Raw genomic sequence first — 19,686 nt, forward strand, 5'->3', positions numbered from 1 at the left:
TTTTCCCCCAGGCTGGAGTGCAATGGCACGATCTCGGCTCACTGCAACCTCCTCCTCCCAGGTTCAAGCAATTCTCCTGCCACAGCCCGCTCCCCCCCCGCAACCGAGTAGCTGGGATTACAGGCGCCTGCCACCATGCTCGGCTAATTTTTGTATTTTTAGTAAAGACGGGGTTTCACCATGTTGGCCAGGCTGGTCTAGAACTGCTGACCTCCTGTGATCTACCTGCCTCTGCCTCCCGAAGTGCTGAGATTATAGGCATGAGCCACCGTGCCCAGCCCTAAATGAATTATTTATACCTTTGTTACTACTGGACTGACTACTAGTAACATGGACCTTATGCATGTAAAATCACCCCTGCATATGAATTAGTTATGTTCTCAAAGGTTGTTCATAAGACTACCTGTTCCTAAGTTCAAAGAAACTAAGAGGAGTTTATTGGAACTCTTACATTTTAAGAGAAGAGAGTTGGTTTCCTGAAGCTTTCAAGCCAAGTGTGGTCATGCACTAAAAATGACATTTTAGTCAAGGACAGACCACATGTATGACAATAGGCCCATAAGATTTTAATATTTTATTTTTACTGTAAAGACATAGAAAAGGTACAGTTGCTATAATTGCCTACATTATTCAGCATAGCAATATGCAGTACAGGTTTTTAACCTAGGAGTAATAGGCTATACCATCTAGGTTTGTGTAAGTATACTCTATGATGTTCATATGATGATGAAATCACCTAACGATGCATTTCTCGGAATTTATCCCCATTGGTAAGTGACACATGACTGTATATGCTTCTCTTTTTTGTTGATCTGTGTTCTCTTAGACATTTTAAAAGCAAGATACCTGTTTTGATTTACATTAAGTTTTTTTTTTTTTTTTGTGGCAAGTATCTGTGATGATCTCAGCAAGTATTGTTGGAAATTCTTTAGAATTTCTGTTATCCTGTCTGCATCCTAAATGCTGTGATATTAAGGGCAGATTCAACAGGTGCTTGTGTGGGATACAAGTTTCATCAGCAGTGCTTTGACCAGCAATGTCAGTCAACTTTCATTGGGTTGTGCTGTTGTAATAAACAATCTCTAAATCTCAGTGGCTTTAATGACAACAGTTTATTTCTTGCTCATTTTACATGCAGCTAGGCTGGAGTTCTCTCCATGTTTCTTATATTGGGACTCAGGCTGAAGGAACAGCCTTATCTGGGATGTGCTGCTCCTACGGCAGAGGAAAGGAGCAAGAGAGCTGGAAAAAACAGGCAGTAGTTCTTAAGACATCTCCTTAGGCATGGGTGTCACATGCATTGGTCAAAGCTAATCAAATGGTCCTGTCCAACTTTCTATTATAAAATGCACCAGCAGGTCTAGGGGTAATACCCCTAAACAAACACATCAGTGCTTCTGCAGCAAAATGGATAAGTAACCTGGAAGTGAATATTTGGAACTAATGCAGTCTGTGATACAATGATTAACCTTTAACTTATTGAATAAACACTTGTATCAGTTAATTAACTAGAATTAATATTAGGTTTATCGCCATCTGGTATTTTTGTAGAACCTCTGGCCATATATGCAAATGATTTTTCATTTTATTAATAACTCTTTCTTACCTTTCATCATCAGTTGTATGATGTGAAACCTTTTTCATGGTTTTCTATCAGAGCCACATTCCCAACATGTATTAAAAATTAAGCACAGATGTAACAGTCCTACCGTAGACTAATAAGTAATTTGACTGAGATGAAAGTAAATCCCTTCTGTTGGGGGAGGACAGAGCTTATAGGTTTTTGCAATGGATCATACCTATGGAGTTATGTAATACATAGCTTAGAGGAACCACTGCTTATAGAACTTTTGACTATTTAAAGCACTATATGTTGATACATATAATCAAATTAGCCAGTATTGTGAATAAACACATTGTGCTTGAGAATTTTTAGTACTGTTTTTTATTTGTTTGTTTGTTCTAGGAATCCAAGGCATTGTAGAGGCGTATCGGTCTTGTCTTCCTCAGATAAAACTCTATGGACCAACTAATTTTTCTCCAATCATAAATCACGTGGCCAGGTTTGCTGCTGCAGCCACGCAACAGCAGACAGCTTCTGTAAGTGCTCTATGGCCAGGGAATGGGAAGAATGTGGATTGGTAGCAGCTCCTGGTGCCATTTTTCTATGTTTTTGGTTTGTCATAATACAAAGTCAGGGCAAGATACAATAACACAGTCATTCTTGGTTTGGGAGTAACTTTTGTTGTTGTTATACTAGTGATCGTTAAAAATAAGACAACAGCAAAACAACCCTTGGCATTCATGAGTCTTTTATCCTTGGAATTAACTTTCTTAGATAGGTTCTACCAAAAAAAAAAAATGCGTATCATCTACCTTTTTGAAGTAGACATAACAAATTAAGCTTAAGGAAACTTACCACATCAGATGCTGTTGCAAGATTTCTTATTGTACTAAAGATATTTGAATGAGGTAACCATTACCTATTGGACCGTGGATACCAAATTTCTCTTAGCTTCAGCATATTCAGAAGTAAGTTAGGGGAAACTACCTCATACTGTTGTTGAAAAGGTTAGATAATTCATATAAAGTGCACAATGCCTGGGTCAGAGTAAACACTCAACATATGTTAACTAATATTGTAAATCTTATTCCTATTCTAGACTTAAATGGCCCAAAAGATGGAGTCACTACTTGATGTAACATTTTACTGCTCTCTGAAAAGGTTTATCTTAGGTGACACAATCTGGGGGATGATTTCATCACTTAAACCATATCTATTTTTTTGTGTGTATTTTAGTTTCTAAAATTTTTGTATTCTAATATTCTAATTCTAATAATTTTTGTATTTATTTGATCTTCTGAGAATGAAGTTTCCACTTGCCTCCTTGATAGATACTTTGACATATTTAATACTTGAGTTAAAACTGTTTATTCCTAGCCTTACTGAAAGGTTAATCTTTGACATTTAGATGTCCTGCTTCCATATATTTTGCCAACCCTATTTTGTGGTCTGCTGCACTTTTAATGAACCTGCAGCTTTTGTAAGAGTCAATTTCCTTGTCATCAGAGAAGCTTAGAATATTTTATGTGGTGGTAGCTAGGGTAGAGACTGGCAAGGAAAATGAACAAGAAAGACTGGATGACTCATCAAGCCAGAGATGCCATTAGCCATTGCTTGACTTGCTCAGGGGACATGTTTTCTTTTTCTGGCAGCAATATTTTGTGCTTTTGATTATTACTGATGGTGTGATCACAGACCTTGATGAAACCAGACAAGCTATAGTTAATGCCTCCAGGCTGCCTATGTCCATCATAATTGTTGGAGTTGGAGGTGCTGACTTCAGCGCCATGGAGTTTCTGGATGGTGATGGTGGAAGTCTCCGCTCCCCATCGGGCGAAGTGGCCATCAGAGATATTGTCCAGTTTGTGCCTTTCAGACAGTTCCAGAATGTGAGTACCACTCCTCCCTACTCAAACACTAAAGTGACTGAACACAGACCTTTGCCCATCTACAACCAGGCAGTTGAGTAGGTGTGCAGGGTTAGAGGATGTGTGAACACTGTCCTTTGTCCATTTGAGAGCTCCGATTTGGTTTAGCAGTGTTGCTTCAGGATGTTCATTATGTGCGTCTTGCAGGCTATATGATAAATTGTTTTGAAATAGTATTGTGACTCTCAAGTATTTTATCTTTACCTTTGTAACAACAGGAAAAAACTCTTATGTAACCGTATGCCAAATCCCCCTCAAGCTGGAAGTTTAGTTTGATGAATATCTCTTAGAAGACTATTTTACCCAGTTTACTCCAGTAGTAACATATTGCAGAGCTATAGTACAGAATCACAACCAGGATACTTACAGTGGTATAATCAAGATGCATCATAAGGATCCCCCTTGTTGCCCTTTTATAACCACATCCCCTTCTTTCTACTTCTAGCCCTTCCTTAACCTTGGAAACCACTTACTAATATAGTCTTCATTTCTATAATTTTATCATTTCAAGAATATCATATAAATGGAATCGTACAATATACAACCTTTTGGGACTGGCTTTTTTTCCACTCAGCATCACTCTCGAGAATCACCAAGTTTTTGCAAGTACTTCTTTTTATTGCTGAGTCATATTCCATGGTATGGATGCACCACCATTTGTGTAACCGTTACCCCACAGAAGGACATCTGGCTGTTGCCTGTTTTTCTCTCTGATACATAAGCCTACTATAAACATTTATGCATGGGTTTTTGTTGTTGTTGTTGTTTGTTTGTTTTGTTTTTGTTTTGAGACAGAGTCTTGCTCTGTCACCCAGGCTGGAGTACAGTACTGCAACTTCCGCCTCCTGGGTTCAAGTGATTCTCATGCCTCAGCCTCCCGAGTAGCTGGGATTACAGGTGTGCAACACTATGCCTGGCAATTTTTTTCTATTTTTTAGTAGAGACAGGGTTTTACCATGTTGGCCAGGCTGGTCTCAAACTCCTGACCTCAAGTGATCCACCCGCCTCGGCCTCCCTAAGTGCTGGGATTACAGGCGTGTGCCACCGCACCCAGCCTATTCATGGGTTTTTGTGCAAACATAAGTTTTTATTCCTCTGGGATAAATACCTAGGACTACAGTTGCTGGGTTATACGGTAGTTGCATGTTTAATTCTTAAAGCAGTTGTTAAACTCTTCTAAAGTGGCTATATCATTTAACATTCCCACCAGCAATGGAAGGGGAGGAAGTGGAGTGTTGTGATTATAAAGTAGTAATGTTAGGTAGGGATCTTTGTGGTGTTGAGGCAGTTCTGTATCTCGATTGTGGTGGTGGTTAAACAGATCTACCCAGATGACAAAATTGCATCGAATTATACAGAAACAAACACACACACACACACACACACACACACAAATGAGTACATGTAAAACTAGAAATCAGAGTAAGTTCTGTGAACTGTATCAATGTCAGCTGCCTGGTTTTGGTTTTGATACTATACTATAGTTATGCAAGATGTTACCTTTGGAGGAATCTGGGTGAAGGGTACACGGTACCTTTCTTTATTGTTTTTGCAACTTCCTATGAATCTATAAATGTAGTAAAAAAAAGTAAAAAAAAATTAATACCAAGTAAGTGAAAGAACCACATTTAAAAGTTATAAAACAACAACAACAAAATCATCAAATGTTAAAATGCTGGCACCAAAAAAGGACTTGACAAATGTTAGCAGGGATAGTAATAGCAATCATAAATAACATTGGCTAGTTAGCTCATTCCATATTTCATGGGCTGTTCCTAAGAAAAGGTATAGGCCTATGAATTAGAATTGCTTCATTTTAGTGGCTGCTGAAGTATCCCTAGTCTTTTATGAAAAAGCCAGGAAAATTCAGTTGCTAATAAAGTCACTTTGATTTTGTTTTTCACAAGGCTCCAAAAGAAGCACTTGCTCAGTGTGTCTTGGCAGAGATTCCCCAGCAGGTGGTGGGCTACTTCAATACATACAAACTCCTTCCTCCCAAGAACCCAGCCACGAAACAACAGAAGCAGTGACCACTTCAACAGAATTCTTTTGTGTTATGTGGAGCAATGCCATCTCTCACCCCAAATCATGTATCTGTCATTCTATGTACTTTTTACCCCCAGCATTTATGATGTAAATCTCTTTCTCTATGGATTATATCTGTTTAAAGCATTCTTTCTAGGTTATTTTGGGGGGACAGTGCCAAGTCCATCTTTGCCCAATCAATTCAGTGATTGATAGCGATTTACATTAATTGCAGTAAAGTTCTTTGGATTAGAAATTAGTGTGGGGAAAGCTTATTCTGTTGTTGTTTTTGTTTACTTTCATATGATGAAAATGCTGTTTTTAAGTGTTTGTCAATAGGAAGAATGGAAAACTGTTGGGATGATGTGGTTTGCAGGTTGCTGTGCCTGATTCACAGTGTATGTTGTATAAGCCAATGTCCATACCTGATTATGAGAGCTTCTTAAATTATATGATATCAAATTTGTTCCTGTAACTCTGTATACAGTGCTTTTCTGCAAGGTAAAAATTACCTGTCTGTGCATCTGATTTTTGCTACAGTTTAGACACTGTGGTTTACAAAACAGCATGCACTCAACTTGGGACTTTATGAAAAGTACTGAATGAGCAGGAAAAGGCACATACTCAGTTTTTTAAATGTACAATCAACAAGTAAAAATAACCTCATGTAAGTAAGCCATTTTTATTTGCCTTTCTAGATATTTTATTTTATTGTGGAAAACTGTAAACATGGTCAGATTTGGCTTTTTTTTTTCATTAACTGAGCAAGACTTTCAGGATATTGTAGATGCACAGATGGTAGGTTGTCCTGAATTCTACATTATTAGATTACTTTAATTGAGATTTGTTAAAATGGTTAGGACTGTTTTGTCCAGGAAAGATAAGAGGACCAAACATATAAGGTGAAATTCAGAATTCCATTTCCTTCTAACTAATGAAAAACTGCTTACTAAAAAAAAATTTTATACTTTCCTTGCTAAGGTCCCATACATTGATTTGTACAGATCCACTTAGTCATTTTCTCCTTTTTTAAAGTACCATTTTCATCTGATTTTTAAACTCATGATACCAGTTATCTGTTAATCAAAATTGCATTTTACAATTTAATAATGTGCTATTTCCTATGTCTACAGCATACCTTATTAGGTATAAAACCTACTGCAACTTAGAAAAAGGAAAGAAAAAAGAAAACTTTTCCAACTGCTGCATTAAGATAGGGTGGATTTTATGTGCTTTTTTTTTTTTAAGAATTGAATTTCTTTTCCTGACTTTTACCTTTTACAGCGTATTACTTAGTGAACATTACATTTTCAGAATAGATCCTAATATTTTATTGAGGGCCTATGTGCTAAAAACTATGCATATCTATATATTGGCCAATTATCTTTAATAATTTACCTTTTGAAATTGCATGTTTATCATATATCCTTAAGTGGACACATACAGTGCCATGTTGATGTGCCTCTCAGTTTTATTGAAAAGCTGCCCCACAGCCCATGTCTCTTGTTCTCTGCAATGCCTCAAGGGAGTGAGCTCTCAACCACAGACAGCTGTGGCTTCTCAGAAGCAGCTCATTGCCAAGGCCAGGCTGAGAGGGGACCTGCTTGCTGTGGTGGTTGCCTAGCCCAGGTGAGCATTTACCTACCACCTTCCCCCTTGGCTAGCTGTCCTTTGGATATGTGCTGTTAACTGGGGAAGGCATCTAACTAGTAGCCTGCTACTCCATAGTATGGCTCAATAGATGACACATCATTTTGACATTATCAATAGGAGAAAAGAAAACTAACCCTTCTTCTGATTGTTTGGAGCCATAGTTGTCTCAGATGTTCTAATTCTCTTTGTATGCTTGGAAACAGCGTAGATATGTTGCTGTGGTTTTCAGAATTTTCTCTTTTAATCACAAGAAGCCTTTTAAAAAATGACTTACACATATTCTCAATGTACAGTAAAACAGACAGAAGTGAGCTTATCTGTTTGATGCTGTGGCAGGGTCCCAGTCACTGGGCGTATCCTCCTTCTCCTTAACCAGCTCCTCAGCAGCCCCTGAGTCACCTGCACAAGGTACTTGGGAACTGCTGGTCATGAGCATTCCTGGTTTTCTTCAGCCAAATAACAGTTAATCACTGTCAATTGGATTTGGTCTTCATTATTTTATATTCTGATTTTATCAGAATTATTCTATTTTAAAATTGTTTTAAAATTTAAAAACATTTAATTCATGATCATGTTCATCAGTAGATGCTATTATTCATAAGAACTGTGATTCCAGCAAACTAGGGTAATTGGTGCCTTTTTACAGTTTTGAATAAAAGCATTTACAATTTCTAAATTATCAGTTTTCACAGTTTCAGCACTCAACCTCATCACACGCTGATTTAATATTGTTTTACATTAAAATAGTCCTTTTCCCTGTTGTGCCACCATTCATTTAAGTGCTGTTTGTTCTTAAAATGCATTTAAAGAAAAATTACCCATATTGACTTTCACACCTCATATAATCAGATCTATTACAAATATATATCGGAGTGACGGTGCCCAGGATAGATGTAATATTTCTTACAGATGCTGGCACAGAGGAAATAATATACCAGCTAATCTAGTCACCTAACCTTGTGGTTAGAATTGCAATTTTAAGACCAGAAAAATTTGAAGTCTGATCAGAGATTTACAACTGTTCATTATAGTGGTGCCTTAGGCAATCTTTCCAAAGTAAATTCAGGGCCCCATTGCTACTTATGCCATATTTGGACATACTTTTTTTTCTTCAATTTTGTAAACTTCCTGGAAAGCTGTCTTCACTAAGTATCCCCTAGTCTCTATATGTGTGGTTAGTAGTCATGGAAATGACACATAAAGTACACCAGAAGTTTGATGGAACGTGTTAGAAACTGTTTTGTGCTTTTATGGATGTCATACTTGACAATACATGTGTAAGTTACTAATATATGAATTGATGCTAAATATATCTTACATTCGAATTCCTTTTGGATAAAGTTATTTCTTGATGTGACACAGTAGTGTCTTGTTTTCATTTTTATTCTTTACATGTGACCAAAACAATAGAAAAGTTAAAAATAAAATATAGTGTTTTAGGTGGCCTTTGACTTCATATTTTACTGAATTAAACAATTTGGGGGATATTATTTTATGGGATTTATTTGTTTAAAAGATATTGAGTGGGTCCAAGATACTCTTCTGGGTACAGTAAAGGAAAGATTCTTAGCTTATAGCTAGAATGGCCTGAGATTATCAATCATGTTAAGAAGGATAGTGTAACCACCTAATTTTAAAAAAATGTTTTAATTGCTTTTGTCATGGGCATTGGGCAGGACTTTGCCAGTGGTGACCAAGACAGCCACGATTGCTGCCTTTGTAGAAATAATGGTCTAGTGGGGGAGAGACAACATTGAGCAAGTAATTATAGAGATGTGAGATCTGTGCGTGAAACAACATACAGTAGAGAGAGACCTAACCGATCTGAGAGGCAAGGAGCGCTTCCCTGAGGATGTGCCATGTAAGCTAAGACCTGAAAGTTAGCTAGGTGAAGAAGTTTAAAAGCACTTATGAAGCTGTCAGGCCAATAGCAAGTATAGAGTTGAATGTTTTAGGAGTGGACAGAAGTTTGAGTTTGCTGAAATGTAAAGTATAAGAGGGAAAATGGTAAAAGAAATGAGGTGGAGTGGTTGGTGGTGTTTACATCCTGAGGGCCTTTTGGGGCAGGTAAGGGAGTTCAGACTGAGGCTTAGGGTAATGGGATGCCACTAAATTGATTTAAGCAAATGAATGATGTGATTATATTTGTGCATTTGAAAAACCAGAGGACCATACTTTTTAGGGCAGACAGATGAGTTCAGAAGCCCACAGAGTTCCACATGGAACCCTGTGACCAAATGTGGGTCTAGTCGCAGTGGCTTTGCCTTGGTGAAGGCCAGATGGCAGAGCTGATAGTGGTCACCTTCAGGCAGAGACTCAGCTGTTTGGTCACATACTTTCTAAGTGTCTGATTCTAGGTCTGTTTCCAAATTCTGAGCTTTTCCTGCCTCACTATCAAATTGTCTGGTAGACCCGTATCTTGTTGGTTCCTTAATGGTGCAGAGGCTGGTTCAGACCTGGTGATAATATGTCTCCAGGAATGCCAAACCCTTGCATGTAGCAAGACCCTCACCCTTGTCACTTGTCACCAAGTAACATCAATTCCTGATCATCACTACATTTGGCCAGATTCTCCAGAAAAACCACAGTAGTTTGAAATGTCCATACAGAATTACACTTTGGCTTGGCTGTTGATTCCTTCCTCCAAAATGATGGAAAGTATTATTATAAGCAGAATTGTGACTTCTTACTGCTTGGGAAAGGAGAGCTATCTCTGGTCTTTCATCAGCAGATGCTTACAAAGCATTTATTGGTGCTCACAAAACACCAAGTTTTATAGCAGCACCTGGTCTTCTAGGACTGGACTCAGAAGAATTTCAAGGATGGGGAGCTTTAAGGAGTTCTCAGAGAAAAGTCTGAGTAGGAAATAATTTGCTTTTTTCAACCATCCCTTCCTTTCAGTAAGAAGTATTCAATTTTTCTTTGAACAAATATTTATTGGGTAGTCTATTACTGGCAATCAACAGGGGAATTCAAACAGTAAAAAAATTCTTGCTGACTTCAAAGCTTATGATCTAATATGGAAAAGGAGACAGTATATATGTTAAACAGAACAAGAGTGAGCAAGGTGAGGGACTCTGCTGTGTTGGAGTAAGACTGGCCCTTCTTGTGCCTTCAGGCATCCATGGTGATGAGTAAAGAGGGGCCCTTGAACGCTGCTTCTGGAAAGATGCTTCTCCTGCTCATCCTGCTATCATTCATTGCTCTCCACTACCATCCTGTGATCACTGTTCATGCCAGTCCTCACAAGAAGCCCAGACCATTAGTTTCCAACCCCTGTATTCTGACTCCACATCCCACTTCTCTCCAGTGTCCCATACCCTTCCACTCTGCCCTCAAGAACTGGGTCGTTCATTAGCAGAAATTTCTGATATCAATTTTTTTTCTGAATAGTCCCTTCACCTTTTAATTCTAATTAAAACCTGCCTCTCTTGAAGAACATTGCTTCCTCTGCTGCCCTCTCAAGTGATGGTAATTTCCTCTTCCTGATCTACCCCTGGGCTTGGAGGCTGCGTAGGTCCCCTCCTTGATCCTCCCTTCTGCTTTCAGAGAGCTTTTCCCTCCTCTTTAAAACCTCTGGCTTTGAATCTCGCATCATTAGATTAGATCACTCTCTATCCCTCCTTATAATAATACTGCTCTCTATTCAACCTCAGCCCACATTCTGAAGGTCATATGCTAGACCTTATCGTTATTGATTTTTAAAAAACCCTCCCTGATCGCATTTTCAAGTATTCAGTTTTTCAATAACAACCACTTTTGCAGTTCACTCCCTTTAGTACCACAACTCTAACAAGTCTCCCTCCATGCCTTCAATCACAAATCCTACCAACTTTTCAGTGTCTCGATGGTCTGGCCCCTCCTGCTCTTTCCTTTTCTAAACTTCTTTTCTACTAATCTCTGCATTGTCATTCACTCCAACCACATGGGCTTTCTTGCTCTTACTTGAATATGCCTGGCATATTCCTGGCTCAGGGCTTTTGCACTTGCCGTTGCCCCTTCCTGAAAACCCAGCCTCCCCTAGCCACTTGGGAACCTTGCTCCCTCACCTCCTTCAGGTCTTTATTTAAGCATCACTCAGTGAGGCCTTTTCTGATCACCTTATTTAAAAGTGTACCTCTTTCCCTAGTACTTTTTATTTTTCTTCTCTGTTTAAAGTATATTTATTTTGGCCAGGTGCAGTGGCCTACGCCTGTAATCATGGCACTTTGGGAGGCTAAGTTGGGTGGATTGGTTAAGCTCAGGAGTTTGAGACCAGCCTGGGCAACATGGTGAAAACCCATTGTATTAGTCCGTTCTCATGCTGCTAGTAAAGGCATACCCAAGACTGGGTAATTTATAAAGGAAAGAGGTGTAATTGACTCACAGTTCAGCATAGCTGGGGAGGTTTCAGGAAACTTACAATCATGGCAGAAGAGGAAGCAAACACATCCTTCTTCACCTGGTGGCAGCATGGAGAAGTGCAGAGCAAAGTTGGGGGAAAGCCCCTTACTAAATCATCAGATCTCATGAGAACTGACTCACTATCACCAGAACAGCATGGAGGTAACCACCCCCATGATTCAATTACCTCCCATCTGGGTCCCTCCCATGACATGTGGGGATTATGGGAACTACAATTCAAGATGGGGACACAGCCAAACCAAATCACCTGTCTCAATACAAAAATTAGCTGGGTGTGGTAGAGCACACTTTTGGTTCCAGCTACTCGGGAGGCTGTGAGGTAGGAGGATTGCTGGAGCCTGGGAAGTTGTTTTTTTGTTGTTGATGTTGTTTTGTTTTTTTTTTCTTGTCCTCCCTCACCCACTAGAATGTCAGTTCCAAGAAATCTGGGATTTTTGCCTGTTTGTTCACTGCTTTCTCCTCAGAGCCTAGAAGATACCTTGGCATTTAGAAGGCATTCCCTAAATAGACACTGAAAGAATGAATGAATGAAGTATGTACTAGAGAATATATAAAGATAGAAGTTAGTTTATATGAGAAAATATTGAAGCTTAGAATGGGAAGATTTTCTATTCAATGTGGAGAGTCGTCAGGGCAGTGGGAAGATCTTGGAGAGCTTCATGGATGGTTTGACATTTCATCTGGGATTTAAAGGTTTTACGGGGCTTTATAATGTAGAGAAAGCGGAAGAGCCTTTCAGCAAAGAAATTGGCATTGTCAGTGGCATGGATTAAGAAAGCGTGGGTTGAGAAACATTGTTAGTATAGGGAGATGAATGTATGAATGAACCCTTTTGTTTCATAACTAAATCTCTTTATTCACTTTTACAAATGTGATATTGAAATTCAAACAATATTGATCTTCCACATATTTTATTTCTTTATTTTTTATAGAGACAGGGTCTCAAACTCCTGGCCTCAAGTGATCTGACTGCCTTAGCCTTCTAAAGTGCTGGGATTACAGGCATAAGCCACCATGCCCGACCACACATATTTCTATTTTAATGAAATCTGTGGTTAGTCCTTTTCTGAAGGACATGCTAAATCTGAATTTTTCCTCTCAGATTTGGAATATAAATATGGTCCTAACATGGCAGACTTGATCATCATTTGACCCCATAAAATCTTGGCAAATGTACTTGTTTATTTGAAAAAGGCCTGCTTTAGGTGGATGCTACTTTTATCAAGCCTTTCCATGGGCTTCATGTTTGAAAAGCATGTGTTATCTTTTGACCTTGAACTCTGCTTTACTCTGGCGTAGCCCTGGACAAAGGGTCTTATTACAAAACACGAATGTTTTGTAAAATGGGACTTGGAGTAGGAATCTTTAAATTCCCTTGCAAGTCTAAGATTCTGGTGTAAACAACAGAGCTTGATTTATTCAAAGCTGGATGCAAGAAGCTGTATCACGAGCCCAGTTAATAACCCTTAGCATACACTATATGCTGAATTCTGTATTGCTTAGGATTCCCAGCAGAGAGGATTCTCATAAATTTGTGGCAGAATCATTGTGTGCATTGGGCAGAGATGACTAGAGGTGCAAACGGACAGTAAGGGGGCTGTGACCTTTCAGGTATCACTCCCTTTCCTCATCCGAGGGAGTTATTATCTAGAAATGTCAGGTTGCATTGCTTAATGATGCACATTTATTTGACCTTTGCACCATCACTTCTAGTCACAAAAGTTATTGTAGGAAAAATACAATCAGTCATAAAAACCCATAGAGAAAAACATCAAATTTTACTACAGCGTGTGGGTATGGTACTTAAAATATCAGTTTCAAGTATCTTTGGTCTGATTAGTTATAATAAATTCCAGAACAGCATAATGATTAATTAACACCTTCTAAAGATTTAAAAAATTCCCGTAGGTGGGTAAAGGCATTATTGTAAATATAGAACAGGTCCAAATTACTAAAAGTACAGATTCTTCTCTTATTGGTTTTCCGTGTAGCAATTTTTCATCTAATACAACTGAAATAAAATAGATTTTTATATATCAAGGGTGTTCAATCTTTTGGCTTCCCTGGGTGACATTGGAAGAATTGTCTTAGGCCACACATAAAATAAACTAACACTAATGGTAGCTGATAAGCCAAAAAAAAAAAAAATTACAAAAAAAACTCATAATGTTTTAAGAAAGTTTACAAATTTGTGTTGGGCTGCATTCAAAGTTGTCTGGGCTGCATACGACCTGCAGGCTGCAGGTTCAACAAGCTTATTGTATATTATGTTAAGAGGGGACCAAGTTACTCCTTTCCTTTGAGTATACTTAGAGCTTTCGGCCCATTCTAATACTACAATTGGTGAGGTTGTGCAATTCATTTTATTTTTCTTTTTTTAAGTCCTTCTTTGTTTTTAGACAGAGTCTCACTGTGTTGTCCAGGCTGGCTTGCAGTGGCACGATCTTGGCTCACTGCAACCTCTGCCTCCTGGTTCAAGTAATTCTCCTGCCTCAGCCTCCCAAGTAGCTGGGATTATAGGCACCCGCCACCACACCCAGCTAATTTTATTTATTTATTTATTTATTTATTTATTTATTTATTTTTGAGGTGGAGTCTTGCTCTGTCGCCAGGCTGGAGTACAGTGGCGCGATGTCAGTTCACTGCAACCTCTGCCTCCCAAGTTCAAGCGATTCTCCTGCCTCAGCCTCCCGAGTAGCTGGGACTACAGGCATGCACCATCATGCCTGGCTAATTTTTTGTATTTTAGTAGAGACAGGGGTTTCGCTATGTTGGTCAGGCTGGTCTGGAACTCCTGACCTCAAGTGATCCACCCCCGTCAGCCTCCCAAAGTGCTGGGATTACAGGTGTGAGCCACCGGACCTGGCATTTTAATTTTTTTTTTTGAGACAGTCTCGCCCTGTCACCCAGGCTGGAGTGCAATGGCACGATCTCAGCTTACTGCAACCTCTGCCTCCCGGGTTCAAGCGATTCTTGTGTCTCATCCTTCCAAGTAGCTGGGATTACAGGTACATGTTACCACGCCCAGCTAATCTTTTTGTTTCTTTGTTTTTTTAGTAGAGACGGGGTTTCACCATGTTGGGCAGGCTGGTCTCAAATTCCCAAAGTGCTGAGATTACAGGCGTGAGCCACTGCACCTGGATGAAATTGTGCAATTTAAAAGTCATTTCTAGTTCCAAGTTCTCTCTCGTTTAAAGAAAGGTTTTGCTTATTTTTGACGTGGTCTGTGTGTGGGGTTGGCAGATTTAGCAAACAAAAATACAAGATGTCAAGTTAAATTTGAATTTTGGATAAAAACGAATATTTTTTCATATAGGCAAGTCCCAATTATGGCATGGAGCATATCTATACTAAAAAATTATTCAGGCTGGTCATGGTGGCTCACGCCTGTAATCTCAGCACTTTGGGAGGCTGAGGTGAGCAGATCACCTGAGGTCAGGACTTTGAGACCAGCCTGGCCAACATGGTGAAACCCCGTTTCTACTAAAAATACAAAAAGTAGCCAGGCGTGATGGCACATGCCTGTAATCCCAGCTACTCGGGGGGCTGAGACAGGAGAATCGCTTGAACCCGGGAGGTGGAGGTTGCAGTGAGCCGAGATCGTGCCACTGCACTCCAGCCTGAGCAACAGTGAGACTCTGTCTCAAAAAAAAGAAAAAAAAAGGATTCATTAACTGAGTGTCCTGTGTTTTATGTGACAATTCTGTTTGATAGATTGAAAAATGGCCAGAATCCTTCCGCTGCCTCTGGATCCACTCCTTTTGCAATGTGACTTTGCTGTCCCCCCATTAAGAAGTGGATTTCATTTCTCTACCCCTTTAATCTAGGCTGGTTTTGTGACTTACTTTAATAGAATGTGTAGACATAATGATGTGTGAATTCTGAGCCTATGCCTCAAGAGCCTGGCTCACTTCTGCTTTCTCTCCTCTCAGAAACTTGTGCAGTCTCCACACCCAGTGTACCCATTTTCAGGATGACAGACCATGTGGTTAGAAAAAAGCTGTCCCATCTGAGACTGTCCTGAGACTGTTCTACACCAGCCAGCCCCCAGTCAATCCGGCAGCTGACTACAGAGCATGAATTAGCCCAGCTGAGACCAGAAGAACGAGCTCAAATTGGCAACCTATAGAAACCAATAAATGATTCAGGAGCTAATAAATGATTATTTTAACTTACTACATTTTAGTTAGCAAAAGCAAATTAATGTAGTTTGACAATGCAAAATAGAGCTGGGCATTTTTAAGACCAGAGGACAGCTTATAGGTTGTGCTGAGTTTTGGGGGCCACAGATAAAAGTGAAATAGAAGGTGATATTATAATCAATTTTGAGCAAATAACACTTGGAATGGCTTCAGTGAATCAGAGGAAATTGCTTGTTGAAATAAACAATTGTGCCCACAGGGTGAAAAAATTACTTCTTATAGAGATATTGTTTTCCTTCTTTAACTATTTAAGATTTAAAATATAGAACCTCTGCTGAGTGGCTTCTTCCTTCTTTCTCTGCAGATCTTATCATGATACATCTCTTTTAACCAGCCCATGCTGCACTGTATTTTTGGTGATTAATTGTCGAGGTCAGACCTGGTTGGGGAAGAACTTTCATATATAATAAGTCTTCACTTGACATTAACCAATTTTACCATAGGCTAATTAGTATAAACAAGAGTTAAGTTCCCATGGCATATTTCTGGTCATAAAAACATCACCAAACTTCAAAATAATGGCCAAGACACCTATAATATTAAACATTGAAATAAGTGTGAGCTGTACACACATTTAAGAAAGATTAATTAAAATAAGATAATTACTTACTCAATTATTCCAGTTCAGAGTCTCAGGTGACCTGAGAATATCCCAGCAGTGAAGGACACAGGTAAGAACTGACCCTGGAAAGGATGCCATCCATCATAAGGTGCATTCACACACACCCACACACTCACACACACGCACACTCACACACACACCCACACAATCACACATGCCCACACACACACACATACCCACACACACCCACATTAACAAACACACACACCCACCCACACACACACACACACACACACACACACACTCCCACACTCACTCTAACTGGGACCATTTAGACACAGCAGCCCACCTAACAGGCACTTCTTTGGGACATAGGAGAAAACTGGAGAAACCCACACAGTCATGAAAAGAACGTGCAAAATCCATGCAGACAGTGGCTGTAGAGAGGAATCTATTTTTTTCTCACTCATGTTATAACAAAACGACATTGTACGTAACCACATTACTTGAGGACCTGCTGTATCTATAAATCATCAATTAATTAGTCAAATGATTAACGAACATGGACTATAGGGAGTCCAGAGAAGAGATATATGTGGATTAGCAGTAGTAGGGAAAGAAAGAAGTAGGGAAAGGCTCACCCTTTATCTCTGGAGACCCCTGGATGTCTGGATTTTGACCCTTGGCCAAGATAAGGGCAGTGAGAATAATGCGGTGTTTAAAGTGCTAAACTCTGGCAACTCCGAGGCAGTTTCTTCACTAAAGGTTTTCTAGTGATCTAATTGGTTAGGCAGCATGCCTTTGATATGTGGAGAGAGGGGTATATGAAGCCCACTGTTGATTTTATAGCTTTGAGCTCTCCCAAAGCCTAGATTCCTTGCACAGATCTTGGTGGTTCAATCCCTGAGACAGAGTCTGGTCAGATCCTTGTGTAACCACCTTGGGGAGCTTGCTCATGGGATGATTGTCAGGCTCCCACTGCTTGCCTGTGCTCTTTTTCTCTTGCTGCATCTTTTCCATGGCCTTTACGTAAAAGCCCCACATGTGTATCAGCATGCTCTGTGGAATGTGGTGAGCCCTTTCCAATATCTGGACATGGGAAATCTTTGCATTCACAGTGCCTAGGGAAAGTGATGTCTCATTTTCCTCATCTGAGAAATGGTGAGGATGATAAAAACAATAATTACATCATGGGGCTACTACGAAGATTAAATGAGCTAACAGAGGTACAACACTTAGAGCAGTATCTGGTAGACAGTAAATGCTGTGTAAGTGCTAGCTATTATTATTTTCAGCCTGTCTAAACCTTAGTGATATGGTTTGGCTGTGTCCCCACCCATATCTCATCTTGAATTGTAACTCCCACAATTCCCACATATTGTGAGAAGAACCTGGTTGGAGGTGATTGAATCATGGGGGTGGGTTTTTTTGTTTGTTTGTTTTGAGATGGAGTCTTGCTCTGTCGCCCAGGGTGGAGTGCAGTGGCGCGATCTCGGCTCACTGCAAGCTCCGCCTCCTGGGTTCACACCATTCTCCTGCCTCAGCCTCCTGAGTAGCTGGGACTACAGGCGCCTGCCACCAAGCCTGGGTAATTTTTTTTGTATTTTTAGTAGAGACGGAGTTTCACCGTGGTCTCTATCTCCTGACCTCATGATCTGCCCACCTCGGCCTCCCAAAGTGCTGGGATTACAGGTGTGAGCCACCGCGCCTGGCCAGGGGTGGGTTTTTTCATGCTGTTCTCATGATAGTGAATAAGTCTCAGGAGATCTGATGGTTTTAAAAATGGGAGTTTCTCTGCACAAGCTCTCTCTTTGCCTGCTGCCATCCATGTAAGATGTGACTTGCTCCTCCTTGCTTTCTTCCATGATTGTGAGGCCTCCCCAGCCATGTGGAATTGTAAGTCCATGAAACCTCTTTTTCTTTCTAGTTTCGGGTATGTCTTTATCATTAGCATGAAAACAGACTAATACACTTAGCATGGGGGACTTCTTTTGCCTCAACTTTGTGTGTGTGCATGTGTGTATGCTTGATAATTGCTTCCTGTCTACTCACATATTATTAAGAAAAAAATCTTGTTTTAAAATAGCTGGGGTTTTTTTTGTTGTTTGTTTTTTGTTTTTTGTTTTTGACGGAGTCTCGCTGTATCGTCCAGGCTGGAGTGCAGTGGCATGATCTTGGATCACTGCAACCTCCACCTCCTGGGTTCAGGCAATTCTCCTGCCTCAGCCTCCCAAGTAGCTGGTACTACAGGCACCCACCACCACACCCAACTAATTTTTGTATTTTCAGTAGAGACAGAGTTTTACCATATTAGCAAGGCTAGTCTCAAACTCCTGACCTTAGGTGATCCACCCGCCTCAGCCTCCCAAGGTGCTGGGATTACAGGCGTGAGCCACCTCACCCAGTGCTGTTTGAAATTTTATCAGTAAGACTGAAACATTCCATTGTTGCCTGGAGGGTCTGAGTTATTTTGACACAGAAAAGCATCCAGGTGCACAACTTCAAATAAGAGAGTTTTGGACACAACATTCTGTTTATCTTAATGTAATAGTTTTCAAGGAAACAGGGCCCCACATTTGCTTCTTAGCTGAAGCCTGATGTTAAACACTGTCTTGCTTTAATTTGAGCCTATCAAAATATCACTTCATTTAAACTCCACTTAACCTCTCCCCATCCCCAATATCCTATAGTAACCTTGTCTTTTCCTGTGTTTGGTGGGACACTCAGATTTTCTCTGGTGAATAATTTGTTGCATCATGTTAATAAACTTGGCTTTATTGTATTATACTATAGTTTGTTCCTGGTGGTCTTTATCAGACAAGCTTTATAGAAATATACATGCATGGTATTACTGAAGATTTCATTCTTTTTTCTTTTAAAAAAACTATACTAGTATTTTAAAAATATCTATCCTTTTTGCTTTATGTAAATCTAATTCATTACTTCTAACTGCTGGATAGAACATCTTACAAACACAACTATACTCCCACACACCATATTTTTTTTCCCATTCTCCTAGAGGTAGATAGTAGAGTTGCCTCCAATTCCTTTGTACTATAAACAATGCTATATATCCTCATGGATTTCCTCTTATGGACCTGCTTAAGAATTTTCTGGCATATATACTCTGAAATGGTACTGCTGAGTTCTAAGGTGTGCTGACAAAATTTTGCTAAGATTGCTAAAATAGTAGAGCCAGTGTACATACTTGCCAGCACTTGGTACTATTATCTGCTTTCAAGTATTTTTCCAGTTAGATGGGTATAAGGTGGTATTCCATTTTTGTTCTGATTTGTATTTCTTTGAGCACAAGTGAAGTCAAGCACCTTTTCTCTGTCAATTGCTTAT

The 19,686-nt window shown here is 39.7% G+C and overlaps 1 protein-coding gene across 9 annotated transcripts in view; it reads left to right on the forward strand.

The window, feature by feature from the left end:
- CPNE3 (copine 3) overlaps positions 1-8,527 on the forward strand; it is a 47,052-nt gene extending 38,525 nt beyond the window's left edge. For 5 of the 9 annotated variants that reach the window (XM_063606842.1, XM_063606841.1, XM_055116707.2 and 2 more), the window contains 3 exons: positions 1,967-2,100; positions 3,217-3,453; positions 5,400-8,527. In XM_063606842.1, coding sequence (XP_063462912.1) covers positions 1,967-2,100; positions 3,217-3,453; positions 5,400-5,522 — 494 coding nt within the window. In that variant the 3' untranslated portion in view covers positions 5,523-8,527. Of the gene's footprint in view, positions 1-11; positions 1,093-1,966; positions 2,101-3,216; positions 3,454-5,399 lie in introns of those variants that run through there. The other 4 variants (XM_063606845.1, XM_063606843.1, XM_063606844.1 and 1 more) reach the window with 1 other exon arrangement.
- The last annotated feature ends 11,159 nt before the right edge of the window (positions 8,528-19,686 follow it).

Source organism: Pan paniscus, chromosome 7, assembly GCF_029289425.2.
Source record: "Pan paniscus chromosome 7, NHGRI_mPanPan1-v2.0_pri, whole genome shotgun sequence".
NCBI classification, from domain to species: domain Eukaryota; kingdom Metazoa; phylum Chordata; class Mammalia; order Primates; family Hominidae; genus Pan; species Pan paniscus.